This window comes from Pteropus vampyrus, unplaced genomic scaffold (genome assembly GCF_000151845.1).
Source record: "Pteropus vampyrus isolate Shadow unplaced genomic scaffold, Pvam_2.0 Scaffold10, whole genome shotgun sequence".
NCBI classification, from domain to species: domain Eukaryota; kingdom Metazoa; phylum Chordata; class Mammalia; order Chiroptera; family Pteropodidae; genus Pteropus; species Pteropus vampyrus.
The window spans coordinates 1400317-1426847 of NW_011888791.1; the positions used below are offsets into that span (position 1 = coordinate 1400317).

General features: G+C 46.4%; 1 protein-coding gene across 14 annotated transcripts in view; it reads left to right on the forward strand.

Moving 5' to 3' along the window:
- Positions 1 to 697: 697 nt before the first annotated feature.
- Positions 698 to 26531, forward strand: part of CELF6 (CUGBP Elav-like family member 6) — a 28670-nt gene continuing 2836 nt past the window's right edge. Inside the window, exons 1-11 of one of the 14 annotated variants that reach the window (XM_011375596.1) lie at positions 698 to 1245; positions 5026 to 5108; positions 13673 to 13721; positions 24198 to 24326; positions 24434 to 24513; positions 24681 to 24824; positions 24947 to 25079; positions 25191 to 25340; positions 25504 to 25566; positions 25833 to 25913; positions 26000 to 26143. In XM_011375596.1, coding sequence (XP_011373898.1) covers positions 1068 to 1245; positions 5026 to 5108; positions 13673 to 13721; positions 24198 to 24326; positions 24434 to 24513; positions 24681 to 24824; positions 24947 to 25079; positions 25191 to 25340; positions 25504 to 25566; positions 25833 to 25913; positions 26000 to 26143 — 1234 coding nt within the window. In that variant the 5' untranslated portion in view covers positions 698 to 1067. Of the gene's footprint in view, positions 1246 to 5025; positions 5109 to 12377; positions 12552 to 13672; positions 13722 to 24197; positions 24327 to 24433; positions 24514 to 24680; positions 24825 to 24946; positions 25080 to 25190; positions 25341 to 25503; positions 25579 to 25827; positions 25914 to 25999; positions 26144 to 26531 lie in introns of those variants that run through there. The other 13 variants (XM_011375608.1, XM_023521693.1, XM_023521700.1 and 10 more) reach the window with 13 other exon arrangements.

Sequence of the window (26531 nt, forward strand, 5' to 3'; positions counted from 1 at the left end):
CCTAACCTCCTTGACCCTCAGACCCTCACCTTCCTTTTCCAAAAAAGGTGTATAGCACTCGTGAGCTCACAGAATTGGGATGAACCAAGTATCTGAGCAAATATGGCTAATATAAGTTCCCTCACTTTCCTGAGAAGGGATCCATATTCAAGGAGTGTTTGGGAGTTTTTATTTATTTTCTCTTTCTTTAGAATTAAAAAAAAAAAAATGGGGGAGGAAGATGCAGGTGAGAAGAACGTTTGAGGTTCGTGGGTAAGGAAGTGGTTGAAGACACAGAACAGAGAGATACATGATGGGGCGGGGTAGGATGGCTTTGGTAGTGTGAAAGGAAGAGGAATCCCCGTCCATCCCCGCAGGAAAAGCTGCCGTGTTTGGAGGTGAGCGTGCCTGTATGTGCCTGTGTGTGAGGAGGGGGCTAGCTCTGACTCCTGCAGACGCATGACGAAGCTACTTCCCCTCACGCGGTCCAAGGCGCACACGCGCGACTCAGGGCCACGCCCGCACACACTCGACACACACAGGGCATCCGAAGGTCCGGTTGCCATGGCGAGCAGGAGCGCGTGAGCCCAGCCGCCCCTCCGCCCCCGGCCGAGTACAGTCAACTACAGTTCTGATTGGCCGCTGCTTCCTCATTATGCAAATCATTTGCGTAGACTCGGCGGCCAGCTGTCTGACGTCACCAAGCACGGGGGCTGGGGCTCAGGGCTCGCCTCCCGGAGCGCTCCGGCGCGAGCCCAGAGAGCGCCGCGCGGGGACCTCAAGCCGGACCCCAGCGTCCCGCCGGCTCAGCGCCGGCCTGCCCCGCCCCCGGCCCCGCCTCTTTCCAGCCCGCCCCACCCCCTTTTACGCCCCTCCACCGGGGACCCCGCCCCCCGTGCAGCCCCCCTCCCTCGCCGCCCGGGCCCCGCCCCCTCTCTCCTGGTCCTCGCCACCGGTCCTGGGAGGGGACGGCGGGACCGGCGGGACCAGCGGGACCGGCGGGAGGGCGGACGGGGCGGGGATATGGCCGCGGCGCCTGGAGGGTCTGCGCCGCCCGCCGGCCCCAGCCCGCGCCTAGCGGCGTCGGCATGAGCGGACTAAACCCAGGTCCTGCCGTGCCCATGAAGGACCACGACGCCATCAAGCTCTTCGTGGGGCAGATCCCGCGGGGCTTGGACGAGCAGGACCTCAAGCCGCTGTTCGAGGAGTTCGGCCGCATCTACGAACTGACGGTGCTGAAGGACCGGCTCACCGGCCTCCACAAAGGTGCGCGGGGTTCAGCCCAGCCCAGCCCAGCCCAGCCCAGCCCTGCCCAGCCCAGCCCTGCCAAGCCCTGCCCTGCCCAGCCCCAATCTGATTAGAGTGCGGCCCAACCCAAACTCCAGCCTCCACCACAGCCCCAATCTTAGCCCTATCTAGGGCCAGTCCAACTCCAGTCCAATACCAGCCTCACTTCAGCCCAGTATTCTCCTCAGATCACAGAGCCCCCAACCTAGAATTTTCTCTGTCATCCTCCCTCAGATCATTACTCTGGTACCCTGACATGTCCTCTACTCTAACCTCCAACTTCCTTCCTTTCATCTCTCACATCCCAACAGTCCCCGCCTTTCAGTTGGACCTCACTCCATCCCTCCCAACCGACATGCAAAATCCTAGAATTTGGAAACTTATTCCACCTTCTAGGTCTCAAATACCCTCAATGTCCCCAATGCTGAACCATCTGGTACCATCTCACTTAGGTCTAACCATCCCCACACACACATCTTGGACTTACATCCCTCGTTCTGGCCTCCAAGCCCATCCAATCTCCAGAGTCTTCTTTTGACTCTTAGACTGCCAACCTAAAATGCCACAGACCCAAATTCTCTCCTTCTTCAGAACCCAGGCCTAGGTAACTCACAAAATCCAATTCCCCTCCCAGGAGGTTCTCACCTCCCAATTCCATTTCATGTTTAACAGTAACCCCAATCTCTCTTGCCCCCTGCCAAAATACCAACACTGTCCGACTCTTCTGATTTGAGTCCAAGAACCCTGACCTCAGTCTGGAACTCCTGACACCTTGTAACCTTTCTTCTCAGGTTTCCTCTCAGATGAATCCACACTTATTTCATCCTCTAATCTCCCCCAACCCTGTGCCTCATCTTTGCTCCTCCCCAATCTTCTGTATAGCCTCCTGTTTCCTCCCTCACAGGCTGATCCTGGGCCAAAGCCTGTGGAACACAGCCTCTGGGTGGGTCAGGTTGAAGAGGTAGAAATGGGTCTTCTCTTTGCCCTTGCTAAAGAGACAGAGGCACCACAGTACTGTCCAGCCACACCCCTTTCTTCCAGTAGAGAGAGGGAGGAGGCTTGTTTACATGCAGAAAAGTCTGTCCAGTCTGGGCTGGAGAAAGAGAGCCAGAGTCACATGTCATTCATGGGTGGGGGAAGAAAATGATTTGAGGAGAAACACCTTTATCTCTACCTTCACCATGCTGTGGTTTCAGGATTTTAGGGGAGGGGAATTCACCAACGATCCTCCATGATTTTCCTAGGAGATAAATGGTGGGCCCTGGGTAACGGTTAAATGTACTTTCCTAAGGGCTGAGAGCTGTAATCAGACTGCCACCTCTTTTCAACTGGGAGGCCCTAGGGTGTTCCTAGGCACACTAATATAAGTGCTTCAGGAAAATAAATGCTCATGGAAGATCTGGGACCAGGTAGGTAGTAATGCATCTTCTACTCTTTGGGGTGGGGTTATTTTAAATGGGGCACAAAAGGACACAACCATACTATCCAGATTCTTTCTAATGCAGTCCAGCTGCCTGGCTGTCCATCTATCCATAGCAATTTATTTTCTTATATTATAGACATTTATTTCAGTACGTAGGTACAAGCTAACCTTTTTAGGCCATCTTTACAATAAGGGAAGTGTATAGACTACCGTTAATTCTTACTCTTCTCACCATTAAAATCTCTGAACACACACACTCTCTCTCTCTCTCTCTCTCTCTCTCTCTCTCTCTCTCTCTCTCTCTCTCATTAATCTTGTTTTATCATTCATCTGTCTCTTGGGACATACTTCTCTGTCTTTCCATCCCTACATTCTTCTGCCCCCTGTCATAGGTAGTCCACAAGGGCTCCTTTAGTCAGCACCTGGGCCCCTGAGCCTTTCAGGCAGGGCTCCAGGCCTGCACAGTTCTGATGTCAGCTGACATGGCGCGGTGGAGAGAAGATGGAGCAGAGATGTAAGCAGAATCAGGTGTTTGGCGATTTAGCCCCAAACCAACGTGCAACTCTCCAAGGCAGGGTTGCCTTGCAAGATGATCAGGGAAGATCTCCAAGTCAACATCTTCCCCATCTTCTCTCCAGCAACATTGACATCCAAAAGCCAGAGTGACTCATTTTCCTTTCGATGGCTGGGTAATGAGGGAGGCAGCCACACTGCTTTGAAAACAACCTCAGCCTAGCACTTGAGAGATTCCAAACCCTATTCTGCCACTGACATACTCTCTGGGCTTCAGTTTCCCTATTGATATGATAAGAGTTTGTCCCAGGAGTTCCCTAAATTCCCTTTAACTCAACGAATGGCAGATATCCACCCACCTTAAGGTAAGGGCAGCCACATAGAACACATCAGAGAAAATGGTCCCTTTTGCCTTTCTAGTCTGATGAGGTTTAAGTGGAAAACTGCGCCAAGCTCCTAAGGGCTTCCCACATCCACTTTTTCTTCCTTCATTCTTTCTCCTTCCTACACTCAGAAGGCTCTTTTTAAAAACACAGATCTTATCATGTCACAGCCCTGTTTAAAATCCTTTTAGCGGCTACTTACTACTCTTTTTAAAAAGTTCAAAATCCAGACTGATGTGTAAAAGGCTATATAGATGACCTGACCCCTGCACACCTCACTGGCCACTCTGCCCCCATTCACCAATTTCCAACCACACTAGCCTTCCATCCATTTCTCCAATACACTGAATTCTTGACTGAGTCTTCATATGTGCTATTCCCTCTGCCTGAAATAATCACCATCTTTCTTGTCACCTGGTTAAACCCTATTTGTTATTGAGGACACAATGTGTTCTTTAAGACATTCCTCAATACTTTGGACTCAATTACATGCCCCTCATGATCCTTCGTATAATCCCCATTAGGGCAGAGAATGTGTCTGTCTCGTTGCCACTTTATCCCCAAGCCCTTTGTAATGCTCTACCATAATAAGTAAGAATTCAGTAAATATTTTCTGAATGAGTGAGTGCTCAATGACTGTTGGAAAGGAAGAGATCCCTGCTTCAGTGTTTCTTAGCAGGCCACAGGTTCTGAGGCTGAACAAAGAGTGGTAGAACTGACCCTTTGGTTCAACCCAGACTCCTTCTCTGCCCTATATCTACTGGTTCTTTCAGAGAAGTCAGATTTGGGGCACAATAACCCTTTAAGAGGCCCTATCTCGAAGCCTTGGGAATGCTGACAAATCAAGCTCCTTGGATAGGATTGGAGGTCCTAGAAGCTCCCAACAACAGGAAACCCTTAACCAGCCTCATCTTCTAAGCCTCAAATTAACCCATTCATTACCTTCAGAATTGGAGGAGTGAAATATTAGGAAGGAGTTGTGGGGTTCTGGACTTGGATCCCAAACCTCCTCTTCCTCTCCTGCCTCCTCCCATCTGAAACTGAGTTGGGAAGGAATCAAGGCTGATTCTGGGAGACTCTGTGAGTATAAATCCAAAAAGGGGGAGGCTGGTTAAAGCTGAAGGCAAAGCTGCTTAGGGAGGTTTAACCCCAACAGGACTTAGGCTGGAGTGGGAAGGAGAGATGTTTGGTTATATTAACATGTGACTGGGTGTGGGTATACATGTTCCCTAGGCGGGAGGCCAAGAGCAAATGAAAGGGATCCAGAGCCTAGGACACAGACACATGAAGCTCCTCCCTTCAGAGAAGGTAGGAAGCAGAGAAGAAGCAGTGTCCTTGTTTAAAGGAGAGTGGTCTTGAGTTTGTCAGTTTAATGGGATATTTCCAGGAAGAGTATTTGGGGTTTCAGGAAACCTCCTGAGCCAGCCTCTTCCTCCCCAGGCTGTGCCTTCCTCACCTACTGCGCCCGGGACTCTGCTCTCAAGGCCCAGAGTGCACTGCACGAGCAGAAGACCCTGCCAGGGGTAAGTCCACCAGGGTTGGAGGGTGGGAATCACCTCAGGCTTGGGACATGCCCTACATGCATGCCAAAGCAGCATGTAGGAGCCAGCTTGGAAGCAGGAACTAGCAGGAGAATTATTTTTCTAGGAGAAGGCTTACCTGTGCCCTTAACAGGTACAGGTTCTTTATTATATTCAGTCTTCTGGCTCAAAGAAATGGGCTCAAGACTCTTGGGCCAAGTGGTCTACCTCGTCTTCTAGGAGAGGCATCATTGTTGTGGGCTATACTAGAATCCGTCCACGTTGGCTAAAATCATGGCTTCAGGTGTCATTTGTCACTGATGTGAGCATAGATGGAGCTATATGGGTTAGAAGCTCTGCTGGGCTGGTGTCTCATTTTCTGCGGTACTAGGGCCCTTGATGACATAGCCCTCTGGTCCTCTTCCTGTAATGATTTTTTTAGGGGAGTGCCTTGACTAACCAAGCTTGCCTTCCCCCCACATCTCAAGCACTTGGCTAAAGTTAAGAGAAACCTGATTCTATAGGCAGGTAGGCCATTATGTATCAATGATACGTAGTATGGCCTCGGCTAATGGCTAATCACTGGACAAAAGGCAAAGTGAGACCTGTTGACCACGTGGCAAGAAAAAAGTGGTGATCGTTAGGGACTAACATGAGTTCACCAAGCAAGTTATACTACCCATCCTCATTTTCTCTTGTCCAAGGAATGATATGTCTAGAACAAAGCAGTATTCAAATGCTCTGGGCAGGCCCAAACTGGAACGGTATCCAGTTCAAATCCTCAGATTCAAGAGAGGGTCATTAGCCTACCAGAAAGAGACCATGATGGGATGGGACAAAACACACACACACACACACACACACACACACACACATGCACACACACACACGCACACACACACACACTCACACACACACACACGATGGTTTGAAGTAACTGGGGATATTTAGCTGGGGAGGATTGATTTAGTGCGGTCTTTAATAGGGAGGCATCATAACATAATAACTAGAAATACTAGTTTTTGAGTCTCACAGACGTGGTTTTGAATCCCAGCTCTGCCATTTATCAGTTCTGTGTCTCTGGATACATTACTTAACATCTTGAGCTTCAATTTCCTCATCTATAAGGAGAGGGTTAACACTTGGCTCACTGGGCTATCATGAGGATTAACCGAGGCTAATCAAGTGCCTGGAACAGAATAAGATTTCGATAAATATTACTATTGCAGGGGTGGGGTTGGGCAAGTAGATATATGGTTTTCTACAGAGGGCCCAAGAGAACAGGATGAGAATCAATGGGTATAAAGAACAGAAACACTAATTTCAGCTCAGTAAAAAGAAGTCTTCTCTTTGAATTTGAGCTGTCCAGCAATGGGACAAGCTTTGCCTAGAGCTGGTCAAGCTATTAATGGATTGTCAGATCCTAGAACTAATCCTAGTAGTTGAAGCAACTGAAGCCTCACTCTCGAAGATTCCATTTCAAGTAACACCAACTTATCACCCTCAGCAATCTTCCATATGTGGCCTCTGGAGTCAGACATACCTAGATGTGGATCCAGGCCTCACCACTCACTAACTCTGTGACACTGAGCAAGTCTTTACCCCTCTAAGCCTAAGCTTCCTCATCTGTAAAATTGAACTCATAGAGCTGTTGTAATAATTAAATAAACTAAGTCATATAAAGTGCTTAACACAGTTCTTGGTAGATAATAAGCACTCAATATAGGTTAGCTGGTGGTGGTAGTAGTAGTAATAGTAACAGCAGCATTAGTAGTAGGAGGAGTAGAAGTCATTCATCCAAGCATGGAGTAAATGACTTCTGATGCTAGAATTAGAATTGAGTGTCACTAAGACAAACTGTAACATTCCATGTGGGAAACAGCATGGTAAATGTGTAGAGACAGAAGGAACAGGATGGGTGTGAAATGGAGTTGGGAGTATGGGGGAGGGCCCATGTGAGCATGGGCCAGGCTGTAGAAAAGAGAGCAGTGGTTGAAGAGGAAATTTTGGGTGCCAGGCTGAGGAGTTTGGACTTTATCCTGAAAGCAACTGAAAGGCACTGAGAAAATTAAGATGAACTTTGGGAGAACAAAACTCCTCCTCAACCAGCCACAGGGCTCCACAAGATAAGGGATACCTGGAGGACTCGGAAGCTTAGAGCACCTGATATAAGGGCTGTGAAGCCCTAGACTACAGGGATAATTTCTGGGGGGAGAAAAGAGAAATAATAAGTAACATTTATTGATTACAAAAATTTACATGTTAATCCTCTATGAAGAAGGCATTGTTTTTGGTATTTGCATTTTAAAAATGAAGAAACTGAGTCATAGAAAACAAGGTCTTACCCAAGGTCATGTAGCCACTAATGGGAAGACTTGGGCTTCAAGGCCAGGTACTCTGGCTCCAGAACTTATTCACCATTACCTGAGCCAAGCTGGCGGCAGACAGAGGTCTAAGGTTTTGGAGGGATTGGTGACTGGACACATCTGTCCCCTTTACCCTTTTATCTGCTGTCTTCCAACATGGCCTAGCTTCCTCTGGTACTGCCAAGATTGGCTTTATTCACCCTCCTCAGCTTAACAAAGTGAAAATTAATATTTAATTATTCTCCTAAATGAAAATCGATGGCTCTGTTGGCCACCCCCAGCAATGTCCGTGCCATCAACCTTTCCTCTAGGCCTGCCAGGGGCAGCAGCAGCTTTAGTCATCTGGCCTCAGGCCCACCAGCATGCAGGGAGGAGGGTCAGCTCTTTATAAGCACTGGGTTCTGGGCACAGCTGCCATCTTCTGGAGAAGCAGCGATAAGATCAATCTGGGCTCCCCTGAGACAGGCAGGACTGTTACTGTGGGATAGGGAAATGTTGGGTCAACTCCAAAGAGAAGGCCTGGACCCCTAGGGTAAATTTCCAGATAACTGCTAGACTGGGACCTCCCTTTGGTTCCTTTCCACCTGTCCCCTGCTAATTTCTGTCATCTATCAAATCTTGGCTCCCTACTCAGGACTTCCTTCAAATTTCAATGGTTTGTCCCATCTTCTTCAGCTTCTTCCCCTTAAAGCTGTAGCCGCTTCTTTCAGCCTCACTTTAGACTCCAGAATCCAACTGAAGAAGGTGAAGCGCAAGCTCAGGCCCACCTGGGATTCAGAAGGTGCCCCTTTACTTCTGTCTCTCTCTCTCTCTCTCTCTCTCTCTCTCTCTCTCTCTCTCTCTCTCTCTCTCTCTGCTTATGAACTCCTTTTCTTTGGGCATCCATCCTTTTACGCACTGTCAGACATAACTGACTACATTTACTTTTGCAGGTTGTGCCCTGCACAAAACAGCTTGAGTGGAAAAGGCAAATGGGGGCTAAAATCCAGCCATGCTCTACTGACCAAGCCATGCACATTATCACAGGGATGTGTCAGCCCAGAGGAAGGGGAACATTTTCTCTAACTCACACAAAGGCATGGTATGTGCTAGTAGCCACCCAGTAAGTGAGTTAGAGCCTTCACCCTCAAGGAGCTTCCAACCCAGAAATAACTCATTGCATCTCCGTGAAGTTTACATCTGAGCATGTAAAAGAAGCATCAGGAGTGAAGAGAGAGGAGAAGCTTCACAGAGGAGATGCTATCAGAGCTGAATCATGATCATATTTCATCGTGTTCAAAGGTCTAGAAACTTAAAAGGTAAAGGCCCCTTCTAGAATTCTGGGTACAGTGTGAGAACTGGCAAAGAAGGTGTCCAGCAAAGACGGCTAAGGCTCTATGTGAATGAAGAGTATCATGTGTTAGGCAATCGGGGAAAAGTTTTGACTGTCAATCTTGGGATCTTGAGCTTTACTTGGAGGACTGCAATGGGAATCATGGACAGATTTTAAGCAGGGAAGAGTGAGGGACTGGCTACAGTGTGAAGGTTGAACTGGAGAGGAAGTAATACTGGAGGCAGGATGCCCCTTTAGGACACTGTTGCATGAGTGCAGGTGAATGATGATGCTGGCCTGGAGCTGGAGATAGGGCAGGAATGAGGAGGGGAGGACAGACTTGAGAGGTATTTAGGATATCCATATAGATTTTAGAACCAATAGGATTTGATTGAATTAGAGGAGGGGTGTGAAGTAGAACAAAGTACTGAAAGTGGTGACGTTTGTTTTTTCTGTGCTTCTCTCTTCTCTATACCCATGACACCTCTCTTAGACCCACCAGCGTCCCTTTGGGGAGGTTCTAACAAACACTCTTTCCATGGCAGGAGAAGGGGCTGAGGGCATTAGTGCTGAGTGGAGGAAAGAGTTGCCATTAGGACACAAGAGTCTGAAGAGGGCAATGCTGAGCCTAAAGGCAGGAATTTTAAGCAAGTCAAGCAGACGGGGTAGGGTCTTTCATTCACTCTGCTGATGGGGGCAGAAGGACCAGGTCCTCCTGCATATATATGATGCTTCTGGCCTTCCCCACTCCACTGCTTGGAGTAGGTTGTTCTCTCCTCTTTCTGACATTCTTTCTCATGATTTCCCCTCTAGAGTTGGGCTCCGAAGCAGACATGTGCCTGGACTCCACTTAGGAAACTCTCAAGGAAATAGGTGCTTAGCTAAGCGCAAGAGCTCACTTGAGGTTTCATGACAAGGTCTTAGCCAAAGAAGCAATGCCTTCTTTTCTTCAAAGGGGAGCCATGATTACCTCACCCCATTCCCACATCCCTCCCCTGGTCATGGCAGAAATAAGGCAGGATAGGGTCGGGTTGCTCAAGCGGTTCACATGGGCAACTCTCTCCTCCAGCCACACAGAGTATACCTAAATCCTAGGTGTTTTCCCTAACCATTTTTCAGTGGGGACTAAAGGCCTAAAGCCCTAGGTAGCACTGCTGTCCCCAGTTTTGTCTTTGCTCTCTTGGGCTCCTTTCCTGTGACTTCTCCTGTACCTCCAAACTCCCAAACTATCAACTTCCTGAATACCTAAGCCATAAACTTAGGTATTAAGTTTAAGGGAGAGTCAGCCAACATTTCCTCCTTCCCTCAGTCCCCACATTCACTAGAACTTTAGTCCAGTTAATTCTTCCTAAACATTTCTTGAATCTGTTCATTTCCTCTGCGTTGGTCCGGGTCACTTTTGCCCCTTACCTGTATCACTGATTTTTCTTCCTCTAATCTTTCCCCTTCCAAACTCTTCTCTGCATGGAGACAGCTCATGGGATCTTTCATAAGACAAAAAAGACTAGATTATCTCCCTACTTAAAATCCTTCCTTGGAGCCCTAATACCTTTCAAATATAGCAGTCAAAATTCCTTTTTGAGGTTTTCACAGACTTCCTCGATCTGGCCCCTGCCTACCTTTCAGTTTCACATCTTCCCATTAAAAAACAAAACAAAACTGTATTACATCTGGTGTACCTACTAAGATCTAGCCATTGTCATTTTCACCACAAGCCTGCGAGGTAGGATCATGATTCTCCTTCTCCTTTTTACTAATTGGATATTGAGGCTCAGAGACCTTAGAGAAGTTGCCAGTGATGGAGTCAGGATTTAAATCCACATCTATCTGACTCAGAAGTAATTTGTTCCACCTTGGCTACCTCTGTGCCAGGTACCCACCAGAACCCTTGCTCCTTCAGACTAGAAGCTCCCTCTCCATATCCCAGACATCTGGAATAGAAAGCCTTCAGCCCTACCTCTCCCATTATCTCCACATGGCCCAATGACCCCAGTCTTACAAATGACCCCCAGGTCAAATCTGCCTCCTTCATGAAGCTTTCTCTAAGTCAGCCTCTCCAGAGGGAGTCAGCCTCTCCCAGAGCACATTATCTTGCAGTCCTCCTAAGCCTCTGGTCTCTCTGTGCCTTCATTACTTGTATTCATGTCTTAAGAATAGAGTTGAGCAGCACAATGCAAAAGTCATGGACTTCAATGTCAGATAGAACTGGGGGCAAATTTCAACTCAACCACTCACTCACCACGTGATCTTGGACAAGTGTTTATCCTTCCTCAGCCTTGGCTTTCTCATCTGTACTATGGGGACAATAGTGTTATTTTGCAGAGCAAGTGGAATTTAGAAACAATGTATATAAAGTGCCCCAAGAAGGGCCTGGCATATACTAGGTTCTCAGGAAGTGGTGGCATCATCTTCCCCTCTGTAAGTCTTTGAAGACAGGACCCCCAGGGGAATCACTGTCTCCTCTGAAGAGACCAGCCTGGGGATCGTCACAGAATTCAGGAAATGCTGGCAGCATGCCCAAGTGGTGGAAAGGCTAGGTGCCCAGTCTCTGAGGCCTGGACTCTGTCAGGTCCATGTGGAACATTACGTACCACCTAATGGCCACTCTCCATCAAAGAGTGGTGAAGTGGGGGAGGAGGAGAGGGGCGTGCCCCAGAGCACTGATGAGCACCATCTCCCCAGAAACCCAGCTAGGGAGGCAGCTGCCATGGAAACCATTGCTGTCACATGTGCTCATCACTCTAGGCTCCAGAGAGAAATTCTGAGGATCTATTTAAGAACTAATAAAATAATGATAGTCTTGCTCACCCTCACTGCCCCCAACCCCAGGCTCCTACCTCTCTTATCTTCTCCCTGACCACTGTCCCCCCTGCCTTTCTTGCACCCCTTTCCTGTCCCCTTATCCCCTCATTTCCTTCCCATCTCCACCACTATTTCTCTCTTTCTTTGCCCCTTTCTAGGTCTATCTCTTACTCTCTCTCATCATTTCTGTCTTCCCGTGTCTCTCATCTCTCCCTGTGTCTGTGCTCTCCATGGCTCTGTCTCTTGGTCTCTCCTCCACAATCACAGGTGGCCATGCCCAGGGACGGGTCCTGTCCTCCTGGTCCCTGGTCCAGGCCAGTCCAGACCTGTCCAGCTCGCCCTGATCTGCTTGGATTGATCTGTCATCCCCTCTAGACTACAGCCTGAGTCCTGTTGGTGTCTCGACCCCCACCCACAGCCTGGTACACTGCAGGTGCTCCACCACCAGCGGGTGGGTGTGTCAGAGCGTATAATAAGAACGTGAGCCTTGGGTGGGAGGGAAATGCACTGGTTCACGTTTGGCCTGTTTTCTTTTCCTTTCCTTTTTTTTTTTTTTCTAAACCCTCCTCACTCCCCACCCTCAAATTTGATCCAAAGGAAATTGCTCAACTGTGACTGCCAGGGCGTTACCATGGTTACTGGGTAGCACTTGTGGCTATGGTAACAGGAAGCTGCCTGTTGTCTCGGCAACGAGCACATTGGTAGAGGATGAAATGGCCCCTGATTGGTGCAGAAGCAGTGCATTTCCTGAGAGGAGGGGGTCAGATCATCACCTTCTCAGGCCAGATGGGCATCAGTACCCCTTCTCCATGACCAGGAAGGCCGCTGTTCTTTCCTCCCGGCACTCAGCTGTCTGCCCCCCAACAATAATTCCTCACATCCTACGCACCCAGCTCCTGGCAGTTTACAAAGACCTTTTGCATCCCCATTATCTCATGTGATCCCCACAACACCCATGAGAGGAAGGTGAGATGGGATTCAATCATGAATTCTCTCAGGGTGGTTGGGGGATGGGAATGTGTGGGGTGTGTATTGACATCACCTAAGAGCTTTTACAAATTATATAGTCCCCCAGCTCGAGAGTCTAATATGGTTCCCAGGTGATTCTTATCTACTCCTGACCAGGGAACCCCTGAATTAGAAGGTGAAATCGGTTGGTGGGAGAGGGGATGAGGGAGGAGTCAAGCTGCTTTTCAGGTTTATAGTTTGGATGACTGGAAAGATCAGGTTTGGGCAAAAAGGTAAACTCTGGTTTCGTGTGTCAAGTGGAAGGTGCCAGTCGGACTTTCTAGTCGGGATGTCCAGCAAGAGGCTGGGCACATGGGTCTTAAGCTCAGAGAGGAGGATGCGCTGGAGCCGCAGAGCTCTGAGTCATCCTTGTGGGGATAGTAGCTGAGGCTGTGGGTGTGGATGAGATTATCCAGGAAGAATGAGAGGAGTGGAATGAGAGAGCCAAGGATGATGCCCTGGAGAACTTCAACGTCCTCGGGAGAAGGGAGGCCCAGGGAGGGGACAGAGGGGTAGAAAGTATGGTGATGCAGAAGCTTGGGGAAGCTTTTCCTTATTTAACAAGTTAAATCTGAGAGATGTTGGCTTATTGGAAGTCATACAACCATTAAATGGCAGAGTTTGGGATAGACAGCACTAAGTCTGATTCCCATATTGTTTAATTTGAATGACACATAGAATTATATTCTCAATTTGAGGCACAAAACATAAATCTGCAATACCCTCCCACCCAATTCCCCTCACCCAGAGCCCTTAAGGAAGTCCAGGAGCAGAGGGACAGACCTCACATGGTCCCTGCCTAGCGCCCAATGCAAGAGAATCTCTTTAGCCTCCACGATTCATCCTGCACTTGACACTGAGCTTCCTATCACTCAACTCTTTAGTTTTCAACATCTTCTAAATTCCTAGGTTTAAGGAAGAAATCTTGGAGAAAATCTATAATCCCATGTGAGAGGGGTGGAGTGCAGAGTTCAAAAAGTACAGAGCTTAGATCTCGAGGAGTCCAGGGGTGGAAAAGCTGGGGGGCCCCAGGGCCAGGCAGTCATGTTGACTGGGTGTGTTGATCCGATGTCTTTCAGATGAATCGTCCAATCCAAGTGAAGCCGGCTGCCAGTGAGGGCCGAGGAGGTAACTTCCCTGCCTGACGAACTTCAGGGTATCATCTCTGTAGGGGACGGTGGGTCCACTCCTGGAATCAGTGCTACCCACGGTCTATTACTAGAGCCCCTTAGGGTCTGGGGAACAAGTGGGGTCCAGAGTTGCTCAGCATGAGAAAATCAAAGCCATTCCAGCTCAGACTAAGAAAGGATGGCATGCCAGGGTCCCTAGATCCAGAACAGAGAGGAGGAGCCTAAACAGATACTGGAGATAAAAGAAGGGAACTATTGACACCTTGCCCCTGGAAAAAGTTCATTTCTTCTGGTTTTCCAGATTCTTTGTTTGAAGAACAAGGCTAGAGTTTTTCTCCTTTTTCAGATTCTTCTGATTACAGAAAACCCAGTTCACTCTTGATTGAGGCCACTCCTTGCTTCATTGCAATTGCCTGGCTTCATGGTCAAGGATGAAGCTAGTATGACAGACTTTGTAGGCCACATAAAGGAATCTGACTCTGTGCTAAAGACTATAGAAAGACTTTGAAAGTTTTTTAGCTGCATTGTTTCCTGGTGCAGAAAGACCAATGCTCCTTAAGAACAGGAGGGGTTAAGAGCCTGGGCTTTTTGACAACCAGCTACATTCTGGCCAGCTTCCATGCTGGAAAAGCAATGTTAGCTTCTGGTACTAGTTCTTAGTGTCTTATCGCCCTTGGGTCATATATCTGCCTGTAGCCCTCCCTGATGTCTGCTGACTGTCTCCCTTCGATAAGACTCTCCCTACTTTACCCAAGATCATCCATCACTTTGTTAAGTGAAAGAAGCTGCCCAATGTCATGGAGAGAATGGAACCCAATTGACAGACATTTATGGACCCCTACTAATTTTGCACACCCTCTCAGACTTCATGCTAACTACAAGGGGCTCTGATTCTATTGTGGAGTTCTTTCCTCCGAAAAAATCATTCTTTCATTCTTTTGGATTCAGTGACTTCTGGTCTCTGATTCTCAATTTCTGGTTAAAATGTTATCACCTCTACTTTGCTTTGAAGAGATATTTCAAGCTCACTCCCTTCCCTCTACATACACATCCTTCTTTCTCACTTCATTCTTTGCGGACAGGTTTTTGAGAAGTTTCAGGCTGCATACCAAACCTCCAGTTCACTTGTCCCAAGAATTTCTGCTTCTTAGGAAACTCTGTTAGGCATCAAGGCCATTGCTGGCCCTCTTCTATGCCCTGCCCACAAACACTAGACAGTCCCACAGCTGAGGGGCCAGCTGAGAGTACCTGAGTGAACAAAGAAGCAGACAGGTTGGGATACAGTTTATTCAACCATCCAACCAGCATCTTCTGAGTTACTTAACTTACTCCACATTAGGAATACAGATGTGAGCAAGGCAGACCTAGCACCTGGCCTTATGTAGCTCTGCAGCTATGAGAGGGTATAGACAAGTGAACAAGGGGTTGTGATTCAGTGTGATCAGTGCTTTTCAAGTCCTGCAGGGACTGTGAGGACACAAGGGGAATCTAGCTTAGTCTGGGAGGTCAAGGTGGGCTCTCAGAGGTAGAAGTATTTAAGCTGAGATTTCAAGGATTAACAAGAAGTAGTTAAATAGAAAAAGGAGGAAGGGGGAGCAAGTGTTTCAGGCAGAGAAAATAGCATGTACAGAGCTTAGAAGAATATGATGCAGCTTGGGGTCTGGTTCAGTAACTAAGACCACAGGGCTGGGGGCACTCCTGCTGTTTGGCATCCAACACATCTTGTCAGGGTGAAGGCAGCTTATGCTTGGCCTGGTCCATATGTTGTGGTCATCTGGGTGCCAACCAGTGGTATCAACTTGAGTTTTATCATTTCTCTTTCCCTTTTTGTACAAGTTTTTCAGGTGTCACATCATTGGCAAATTCTGTGGCCTCGCACCTCAAAACCTGTTTAGATCCAGAGCAGCTCAAGAGAGCAGGAAAAGCGAATCTAGTTGAAAAGAGGTCTGCCTGGCAGTATAATTCATAATTTTAGTAGTTCCGTGTTACACATATATTTCTTGACACGTAATGGCTCTTAAAAAGCATATACTCCCAATGCCTCCATGGATAATCCTTGCAGATTTGGGTGACAAGATCTCTAATTCCTCTCTGCTCCCACTCAGCATCACCAAATGTTCCCTGAAACGTATTTGGGAGATAGAAGGCATATGTACTAAGTCTTGCAGAATAGTTGGGCATTTACAATTTATAAGTAGTTTACTACCAACTGAGCTGTGTTGGATAATCTTGTTACTAATCAAAATGTATTCCTTTTCTTCAATATTATCATATATTCCTTCTAAAGTGAGTTCGGCTCTCTGCTGAATTTTAACAAAAACTAATGCTTTAGAAATCTAACTTTTAGAATGGTATTGAATTTTGCTTTTGAAATGTAATTTGACACCAATGTGGGACATTTTGTCCCATTCAAGTCTTACTCCTGTGATCCCAAACATTCTATAAACTTTCAGAGATAAGTCACACTATATGTCCTGATATATTTAAGCCTGTGAGCCTGCATATTTTTTATTATTTCTGAAATTAAATTATTTATTTCTAGTTTATTAATATTAATTTCTATATCTGATAAGAATACTGGTATCAATGCAGACATAATCTAGTGGGTATCAAGGCAAGTATACTTTTCCAAAATTCCACTATTTTCTTCTGGAAGGGATTGTTAGATTTTTCTTCCCATGAAACAGGGATTACCAACTCAAATGCTACAGGAATCAGGTAAGTAAACCTAAATTAGTGAGACTGTCATGATTTAATAAAAATTTTACATTTTAATTATGTAAAATGTTGGCAATTAGTTCAATTTTTTAAGTGGACCAACACTATGATAGTCTAACCAACTCTATTAAGTTTGCTTCTTTGGCCCAAAGACTTCGATTTTTTTTTTTCATCTGCCATAGAGGAATATTCTATTGTGCACACATGAGCTTTTAAACAGAAATAGTTACTTTCCATTCTGTCTCTTGAATTTTGATGCCAGTGCAACAGAGTACTATTCTGCTTGTTTTAAATCAATAGACATGAAGTTTGTGGTTGGAATAACATATATATTAAACATACTGTTTACTGTATTACTTTTAGAAGTTATCAGTAACACACACATTCAATACCTACAATGCAATAATAGTAGCAACACAACAAGTTCTGCCTGATAGAAGGTGCTGGTGTTATCTTCTTTTGCGGCCATTCCCTGCAGCCTTGGTGGCAATCAGAGTATCAAATGGGCATATAGGTCCTCATGGACTACATTATAGCAGCCTTTTACTATCTCCCAGCCAATTCCCATCAATTCTGCAGTTTAATTCATGATGTTTGTATACTCCATATTCCATGCCTATATTCTATATCCTGGGGCATTGAGCAGTATACGCCTAAGGGAAAACGCATCTAATTTTCCAAAATAAAATTATTTATTTTTATGACATATTAAAGTCACCCATTTCTACATTAAACATATATAATGTCAAAAACTTTTCCCTCAGCATTTAGATTTATTTGAATGTAAACACTAAAATGTTTGCCTGGTAAAAATTCAAAGTCCATGTATTTCAGGATGTTAAGCTCAAATTATATGAGGTCAGAGCTAGAGATCCCCAAATCCTTCAGACAATGGTAACTAAATAGGTCTGTTTTATTTGCTCGTCAGCATGGAGTTTTGGTTGATTTTTCCTAACTTACACTATGTCTACTGTGGAAGCACTAAAAATAAGTTAAGCAATAAGTACCAATCTTACAGGGAAAAAAAAATTTTTTGTCATAAGGCAAAATCTTCAAAATCATTGAACTCCTGTATATTCTTTCCTCTCTTTTAAATTTCATAACATAAAATCAATAAATTTATAAATCACAATGGTGATTGCTCTGATTGTTCCATTCCCCAAATTTGCTGTATTTTTTACTCAGCAAATATTTATGTATCTAAGAAGCCAAAGGTACAAAAATAGGTTATATGCTTAATCCATGCACTCTTTTTTCTTTTACTCTAAAATTGAAAACATAGTCTATGGCCATGCTACCCTGAACAAGCCCAATTCTGTCTGATCTCAAAAGGTAAGCAGGATCAGGCCTGGTTAGTACTTGGATAGGAGACCACCTACAAAGACCAGGTGCTGTAGACGTAAAAAATAAAAAAAATAAAGGATTGTAAACTGACAAGGTCCTTGCAATCTGTGAGGTCAACCAAAAGTTGCCTTGCTTAAAAAATTAAATTAAAAAAAATAATAACAAAATAAAATAAATAAAATAAAATAAAATTGAAAACATTCTGAGGTGAGGATTCTCTTTTTTAATCATGAAATTTGGTTTAACTCAAAATCCAATTATCTGTTTTCATATAAACCTTCTTTCCCCATCCTATAATCATTTAAGTAATTTCTGCCTGAATTTGCAAGGGTTTAGTTAACAGCGTGGATTTTGAGTAATAAACGTATTATTATCTAGGTGAACTATCCTTCCCAAAATTTTTCCAGGATTCTATTTTATTCAGTGTTTAACAACTAAACTTTGAGTTAAAGTTAAATTTTGACCTAGAATATTCAGAATTTTATAATAGTGGGACATATCCTCTAACCAAAATCAAACGTGGACCTTAGCAACAACTGTTCTATCAGTCAGTTGACACTTGTATCTGTCTTTGATTACTTATTTGATTCTAAAAAGTATTATTCTCATTAAGACCTGACTGAATAAATTTCACAATACTGCTTAAGACTTTCCTCAAGTAAATGTTTCACTTCCTGAAATGCATTCTACTTCCAAAGGTAGAGAGGAGCTTCTCTTTGGCTTGACTCCGAGCGAATCACCCCAAGCTGATCGTTGTAACACTTTTAGTCCATGGGTATGGCTGAACTTCCAACAAGCCCTTCAGGTACAGGTGTACAGTTGCAAAAGGAAGAGGCTTCTCAAGAGGCTGCAATTCTTCTCTCTTAAGAACCTGGAAGCTCAGGCTTGGCTTACTTTTCTTACTCACCTCCTGGCTCTCCTGAATCAGGGTGAAGACATGGTTCTTTCTTGGTCTAAGACCCTATTTTCAGCCATTCTTAAAGTCCTTTATTTTATTTTTTTTAATTTGGTAAAATAGACATAACAAACTTTAGCATCTTTACAAATTTTAAGTGTACAATTCAGTAGTGTTAAGTATATTCACATTGTTGTGCAGCTAATCTCTAGAACATTTTCATCCAAAAAAACTCAAATTCTGTACCCATTAAACAATTACCCATTCATTTCTCCCTCCAGCCCCTGGAAACCACTTTTCTACTTTCTGTTTTTATGGGTTTAACTCCTCTGGATATCATGTATCAATAAAATCAGTGCAGTATTTGTCTTTGTGACCAGCTTATTTCACTTAACATTATGTCCTCAAGGTTCATCCATGTTGTAGCATTATGTCAGAATTTCCTTCCTTTTAAAGGCTGAAGAATATTCTATTGTGTGTGTAAACCACATTTTGTTTATCTATTCATTACTTGATAGACATTTGGGTTTCTTCCACTTTTTGACTGTTGTGGATAATGCTACTGTCAACATGAATGCACAAATATCTCTTTGAGACCTTGATTTCAATTATTTTGGATATATACTCAGAACTGTTATTGCTGGATCGCATGATAATGCTATTTTTAATTTTTGTGAGAAACCATCATACTGTTTTCTATAGTGGCTATATACCATTTTATATTCCCACTAACAATGCACAAGGGTTCCAATTTCTCTACATCTTTACCAACAACACTAGTTATTTTTTGGGGGGGTTGTTTGTTTTTTGGTTTGGTTGTTTTTGGATAACAGTCATCTTAATGCGTGCGAGGTGCTACCTCATTGTGGTTTTCATTTGCACTTCCTTAGTGTTTAGTGTTGTTGAACATCATTTCATATGTTTGTTGATTGCTTTTTAACTTTGATAGTGTCCTTTGATGCACAGAAATTTTTAATTTTGATGTAGTCCAATTTATCTATTTTTACTTTTGTTGCCTATGCTTTTGGTGTCATATCCAACAAATCGTTGCCAAATGGAAAATTATGAAGCTTTTCTCCTATGTTTACTTCTAAGGGTTTTATAGTTTTAGCACTTATGTTTAGATCTTTGATCCATTTTCAGTTAATTTTTGTATGTAGTGTAAGGTAAGGGTCCAACTTCATTCTTTTACATGTAGATATCCAGTTTTCTAAGCACCATTTGTTGAAAAAACTAGCACTCTTGTCAAAAATCATTAGACCATATATATGAGGGATTATTTCTGGGCTCTCTATTCTATTCCACTGATCTATATGTCTTTATGCCAGTATCACACTGTTTGATTACTGTAGCCTTGTAATAAGTTTTAAAATCAGAAAGTATAAGATCTTCAATTTTCTTCTTTTTCAAGATTGTTTTGGCTATTCAGGGTCTCTTGAGATTCCAGACGAATTTTAGAATGGATTTTTCTTTTCCTGCAAGAAAAGCCATTGGGGTTTTGATAGAGATTGCATTAAATCTGTAGATCACTTTAGGTAGTATTGACACCTAACAATATCTTTCAATCCGTGAACACAGGATGTCTTCCATTTATTTGTGTCTTCTTTAATTTCTTTCAGCAATGTTTTATAGTTTTCAGTTTTCTTTCACCTCCTTGGTTAAGTTTATTCCTAAGTATTTTATTCTTTTGATACTATTATAAGTGAAATAATTTTTTAAATTTTCTTTTCAGATTGCTTATTGCTAGTGCATAGAAACACAGCTGACTTTCGTTTGCTGATTTTGTATTCTGCAACTTCACTGAATATGTTTATAGTTCTAAGAGAGGTATGTGTGTGTGTGTGCATGCGTGTGTGATTAAAGCCTTTTTTTTTAGGCAAGGCAACCCTTGGTTGACCTCACAGATTGCAAGAACCTTGTCAGCTTACAATCTCTTATTTATTTTATTTTATTATTTTTTTTACATCTACAGCACCTGATCTTCTTAGGTGATCTCCCATTCAGGTTCTAACCAGGCTCGACCCTGCTTAGCTTCTGAGATCAGACGAGATGGGGCTTGTTCAGGGTGGCCGTAGACGATGAAAGCTTTTCTTGATACTCATCAAATCTGTCCAGGAGACTCTGTTTGCCCTGGATATGTTCTTCACTCACGTTCTCAGTCTTCCTTGACCCCTTATGTTTCTGTCATCACCAAGAACATCAGGGGAGAGATGCTTTGCTCCAAATGCTGCTACCAGCACTACCTCCTGGGCTAGTATCTGGAAGGAAAGGTGGCCTAATATTTTTAGGGTGTGTTTTGTGTTTGGTACCCCAGTGCTGGAGCCTTGTCTTTACACCGTTTCTACAATTGTGACATCCCACCAACATTGAGGTGAGTAGGTATGAGGGACCTAGAAACCAGAAACTTGAGCACCTCAGGAATTCCTCCAGCCAACTTGACACAGAATCTCCTTTCTTGAATAGCATCTTGGTGCCATTCCTGGGGAAGATGCAGTGGACTGACTCCGACTTTGGGCTCTCAACCCTGTCATTTGCTGCATTAGAATCCCTGATCCGTATGACCAGCTGCACAAGGCAGATTCATGGAGATGGGCCTCTGGGGCCCAAACAACTTGGTTTGAGTTCAAAAAAGCTTTTGCTACAAGTGCAAGGAGTACACACATTGGTTGCCAATAGGAAAATGCAATTATACCATTCAACTGTGTGTTTTTCCTACTATGTCTCAACTCCACACTGATGCTATCTTCCAATTCCTCCCACTGCAGGAAGTTTGAGCCTCTTGTTTGATATTTCCACAGGAGACTTTTATTTGGAAATTTCTGACCTACCTCTTACAGACTTCTCTATTTTACCAAAGTGATAGAGTTTGACCTAGAAGAAACTGAATTATATGGACTAAATTCCATCATTATCTCTCTCTGGGGGCATTGATCAGCCCTCCAAATATTCAAGGCTGTGGATTTGGGGATTATTCTCAGGAGTCTAGCCTGTATTTCTTTTTAGAGTACAATAAGGTCTCATAAGAAATGTATCTCATCATTTCAGGATCACTTTGAGGCTTATGTTCTCTGTGACCCAGATCATCCTCCCATCAAAAACCATTAAGTTCCCTGTAAAATGGCAAAGAGGATAGATACTAGGATTGAAGAAGATGCCTGGGAAAAGGGCAGCACAGAGCCCAGCCTATACCCTGGCCTTGTTTCATGGATGCTGGTCCATGTGGCATGACATCTTACCTAGGTACCATCACCATCTTGTAGACCTTACCCAACGACACAGCTGTACTATAAATTAAGGCATCATGAATCCTTCTTTAAGCCTTGGAACTCTGGAGGCTCTAAGATCTTCTCCAGCCTTTCCTGGGCCTTCTGTAGCCATGTGGGCATACTTTTGTGTCATAGCTCAGAACAATGATACAATCTTTTGGGGTTTGACTCCTGGCCAGATAAGTCTTGTCCTCCAATGTCAAGGCAAAGCCACCAACGTCATACTAGTCAAGAGATTCATGAAAGACCTTTCTTGTCTTCTTGGATTCCTAAACAGGATGATCTCAGATTCCTCTTCATACACCCTCTGGAACTCTATTTTTCAAGTCAATGGTTTTTAAAGTGCTTTCCTTGGATCCCTGTTTAGCGGGTGCCAGGGGAAGATGAAGCAAGAGGAACTCCAGCACACACATACACCCACACTTTTCTGATTTCAGGCAGAGCAGTTCTCCTTTTCTCTTTTATTTTGAGCTCCATCCTAATATTTTTGTTAGAACAATGGATTCACTGCTTTCTTAAATGGTTAGGAAACCAGTGATTTGTTCCAAAAGCCTTATTCTGTGACAAACACTCCAAGAAGTGAAGCACACCTACTGGATTGTACTCTCATCACAGAATGTCGGCACCTCCTCTAGGATTCCAGCTACAAGTATATTATCCATCCCTTTCCCCTCAGAATCCCTGGGCAGTAATCCTCTGGATAGATTCTGCTGAAACACACTATGACTGTCCCATATAAACCACAGTCCCTGCCCTCTGCACAGACACGGCATTGACAAACAGATACCTTAGGGTACCTAGGGCAACCTATGCTGAACCCTACACCATCCAGGTGAAACATGAACACACACATAGCGTTGTTGGAAATCCCCTCCACTGCTAATGTCAGGCAATCTATTCTTCCTTTTGACTGTCACCCAGGCTTCAGTCTATGACCCTCACCAGCCTTGCTTCCTTACACTCAGGATCTGGGAACTGCCATTGGCCTAACCAAGCTTGTCAAGGAGTAAAAGAGTTTGAGATGGATTTTCTTGGGCTCCAGGATCTTGAAGGTGAAACCTGAAGTCAGATTCCCACCCATTTCTTCTCTCCCAACTTGTATCACCCAGATAAAAACCCATCCTGAATTCACAGACTTACTTTAGTGCAGAAAGACAGCAGGCCCTGTGGGCTGGGCCCCTCTACCTTAGGCTCTGGGATCTAGTGCTCCTGAGATCTAACTCTCTAGATGTGCAACTAACCCATGGTAACCAGCCCCAGCTCTCCAACTTTCTCCAAAAAACACAGGCCCAGTTTGTAGCCCCTTTCCTGGCATCTCTGCCACTCTCAGAGAAAGGGTGGACACAATAAGAGATCAGGCTTGTTTTTAGGTGGCCATCCAGGTCTAGAGGCAGAACTTGTCTAGTGTGAACACCTAGAGAAGAGTTGACACAGGAGAACAGGTGAAGTCAGAAAGGAGGCAGCAGGGCTCGGTGAGGACCCTGGCAGCTCAGTGAGGGTAGGAGGTGGTGAAGGTGGGAAGTAAGGAATGATGTCAAGGATTCAGCAGGTGTAGTGGGGAACATGCTAATGCTGGGGGCTCAAAAATCCAAGCTTCCTGCCTTCTTTTGGCCTTTATGGTGTGTGTGGAGGTGGGGAATGCCCAGGTTGAGTTTGGTGTTAGGGGTAGGGAGTCATCATTCCAGAGCTCAGTGTCGGAAGATGAAGCAATATGACGAGACAACTGCTTCTGGTGCTGCTTTTTGACCCAGGATCCTCTCTGATCCGAGCAGGAAAAGGTCACTGCCATCAGGCTGACCAGCAAGAATGTACTTCTTTTCTCCAGACCTAGTCTGAATACAAAAGCCTTCTCTGAGGATCCCCAACCTCGATAGGGCTGAAATGGTCCAAAATAGCCTTCCCCCATCTCTAAGAACAGAAAGGTCAGAAATAAAAGATGCATATAGGGCTCTACCTAACCAAAGATATTGACTGAATCCCTTTCCACAAGAGCAGCAGTGAGTCTTTCTGGGTTTTTCCAGGACCTGGGTTTTCCTGATGGAAATCTGAGTTGGGTTCCTTTCCTCCAGATCTGTTTGTAGGTCATCCTGCCTCTCAAAGAAACCCAACCTTGTAGCCCCAGGACCTTCTCACTCCCTACATCTCTTCCTAGAGCTAGGCTGCGGTGAGCTATCTTCCTAAGGTCTTCGGGCTACTCTGGGTAGTCCAAGAGAACTTAGGATCCCCAGGTCACTCCTGGATTTGTCCCCAGAGGACCGAAAGCTGTTCGTGGGAATGCTGGGGAAGCAGCAGGGTGAGGAGGACGTCAGACGCCTGTTCCAGCCCTTCGGCCATATCGAGGAATGCACTGTCCTGCGGAGCCCGGATGGCACCAGTAAAGGTGACTTGAGCTGACCCCGGGATTTCCTGGTGACCGTGCCTCACTCTGGGCCACACGATCCTTGGTCCTTGTGGCCTGAGCCACCCAATCCCTCTATCCTGCCCCAGGCTGTGCCTTTGTGAAGTTTGGGAGTCAGGGGGAAGCTCAGGCGGCCATCCAGAGTCTGCACGGCAGCCGGACCATGGCGGTGAGGGCGGGCGCAGGGGGCGAGGGTGAGGCCAGTGGGGTGGGGACGGGCTCCTCCTCCCCACATATAATCAGTGCCCCAGGAAAGGACCTGATGGGCAAGGCGCTCGGCCCAGGGCCAGGGCTGGGGTCTGGACCAGTCACCGTGGACTCCCCTGCCCTACCCAGGGCGCCTCGTCCAGCCTCGTGGTCAAGCTGGCGGATACGGATCGGGAGCGTGCGCTGCGGCGGATGCAGCAGATGGCGGGCCAGTTGGGCGCCTTTCACCCGGCGCCACTGCCGCTCGGGGCCTGCGGAGCCTACACCACAGCGGTAGGTGCCGGGGCCCTGCGGGTGTGGTACGCAGGCGGGTGGGCCAGGTAGGGGTTCGGGAGCCCGGGCAGCTGCCTGCCGCTGGGCCTTCCACACCCGCCCGCCCTTCTTCCCTTCCAAAGATCCTGCAGCACCAGGCGGCCCTTCTGGCAGCGGCACAGGGCCCGGGCTTAGGCCCGGTGGCCGCAGTGGCAGCACAAATGCAGCACGTGGCGGCCTTCAGCTTGGTAGCTGCGCCGCTGCTGCCGGCTGCAGGTACTGCGCGCAGGGGTGGGGCGCGATGGGGTCGGGGGGAGGGGGACTGGGGGCGGGGAGGGCTTGGAGAGGGGAGCTGCCGCCTAACTCTGAGACCTCCTCCGCCACCAGCAGCCAACTCCTCTCCCAGCGGCGGACCCGGCACGCTTCCTGGTCTCCCGGCGCCCATCGGGGTCAATGGATTCGGCCCCCTAACCCCCCAGACCAATGGGCAGCCGGGCTCCGACACTCTCTACAATAGCGGGCTCTCCCCTTACCCAGGTGTGCCCCCTGCTTCGCCCAAATCTCCCCGAAATGGAGTGGGGAGCGGGGGTGGTGGGGGAGGCCTCCCTGGGAAGGGATATCTCCTTGTTCCCTGCTGCCTCCTACTCGACCACACTCACCAGCCCGCCTTCACCGTGGCCTCGTGCCTCTCTCTCCCCAGCCCAGAGCCCTGGCGTGGCTGATCCCCTGCAGCAGGCCTACGCTGGGATGCACCACTACGCAGGTTTCACTGGGCGCTACGTGGCCTTGGGGGAGGGGAGGAGGGGATCTGAAGGGCCCAAGAAAGGAATAGAGAAATTTGTGGGGGAGTTAGGCTCTCTTCTGAAGAGTCGACCCTCCCATTCCCCCACCCCTGGACCCAGAACCACCTCTCTAGGGGTGAGGATTACCATGGACTGGACCGAATTGGTCAAAGATGGCCAGGCAGATGGGGCCCTGCTTGGGAGATGGCTCCTGGGGTTCAGTGCCCACTCCCAATTCTGTCTCCAGCAGCCTATCCGTCGGCTTATGCCCCAGTGAGCACAGCCTTTCCCCCGCAGCCTTCAGCCCTGCCCCAGCAGCAAAGAGAAGGTGAGGGACAGGGGGCTGGATATCAGGGCCTGGTGGGGCTGGATTCAGGGTCCCTTCTTTGAACCAGCCTGCTACTGTTCCTGCAGGCCCCGAAGGCTGTAACCTCTTCATCTATCACCTGCCTCAGGAGTTTGGTGATGCAGAGCTCATTCAGACATTCCTGCCCTTTGGAGCCGTTGTCTCTGCCAAAGTCTTTGTGGATCGAGCCACCAACCAGAGCAAGTGTTTTGGTGAGCTGTGTCCCATCCCTGGGCCTCTCCCACTTCCAACTTTGAGATTCCCTACAGACTCTAAGATTGTCCCTCCATAATTCAATGATTACCAGAGAGTGAGTGTATTGCACGAAGCAGGGGCACAGACTAGTGACGGGGCTAATCCCAGACCAGGAACAAGTCTAGTTCAGGTTCATCTGGGAAGGTCAGGTGTCTGGAAGATGTTTCACTAAGTTGGGCTTTAGAGTCTAGCCAGGGTGGGAGGAGTCTGGATCTGGGACCAGAGATCCCTTCCAACTCCAACTGCAGTTCAGAGGAACAGAATGGGAGCCGTGGAGGGAGAGAGTCAACCCATGCTAGGGAAAGACAGGGAAGCGCCCCAACCAACACACACTCAGAATTGCTT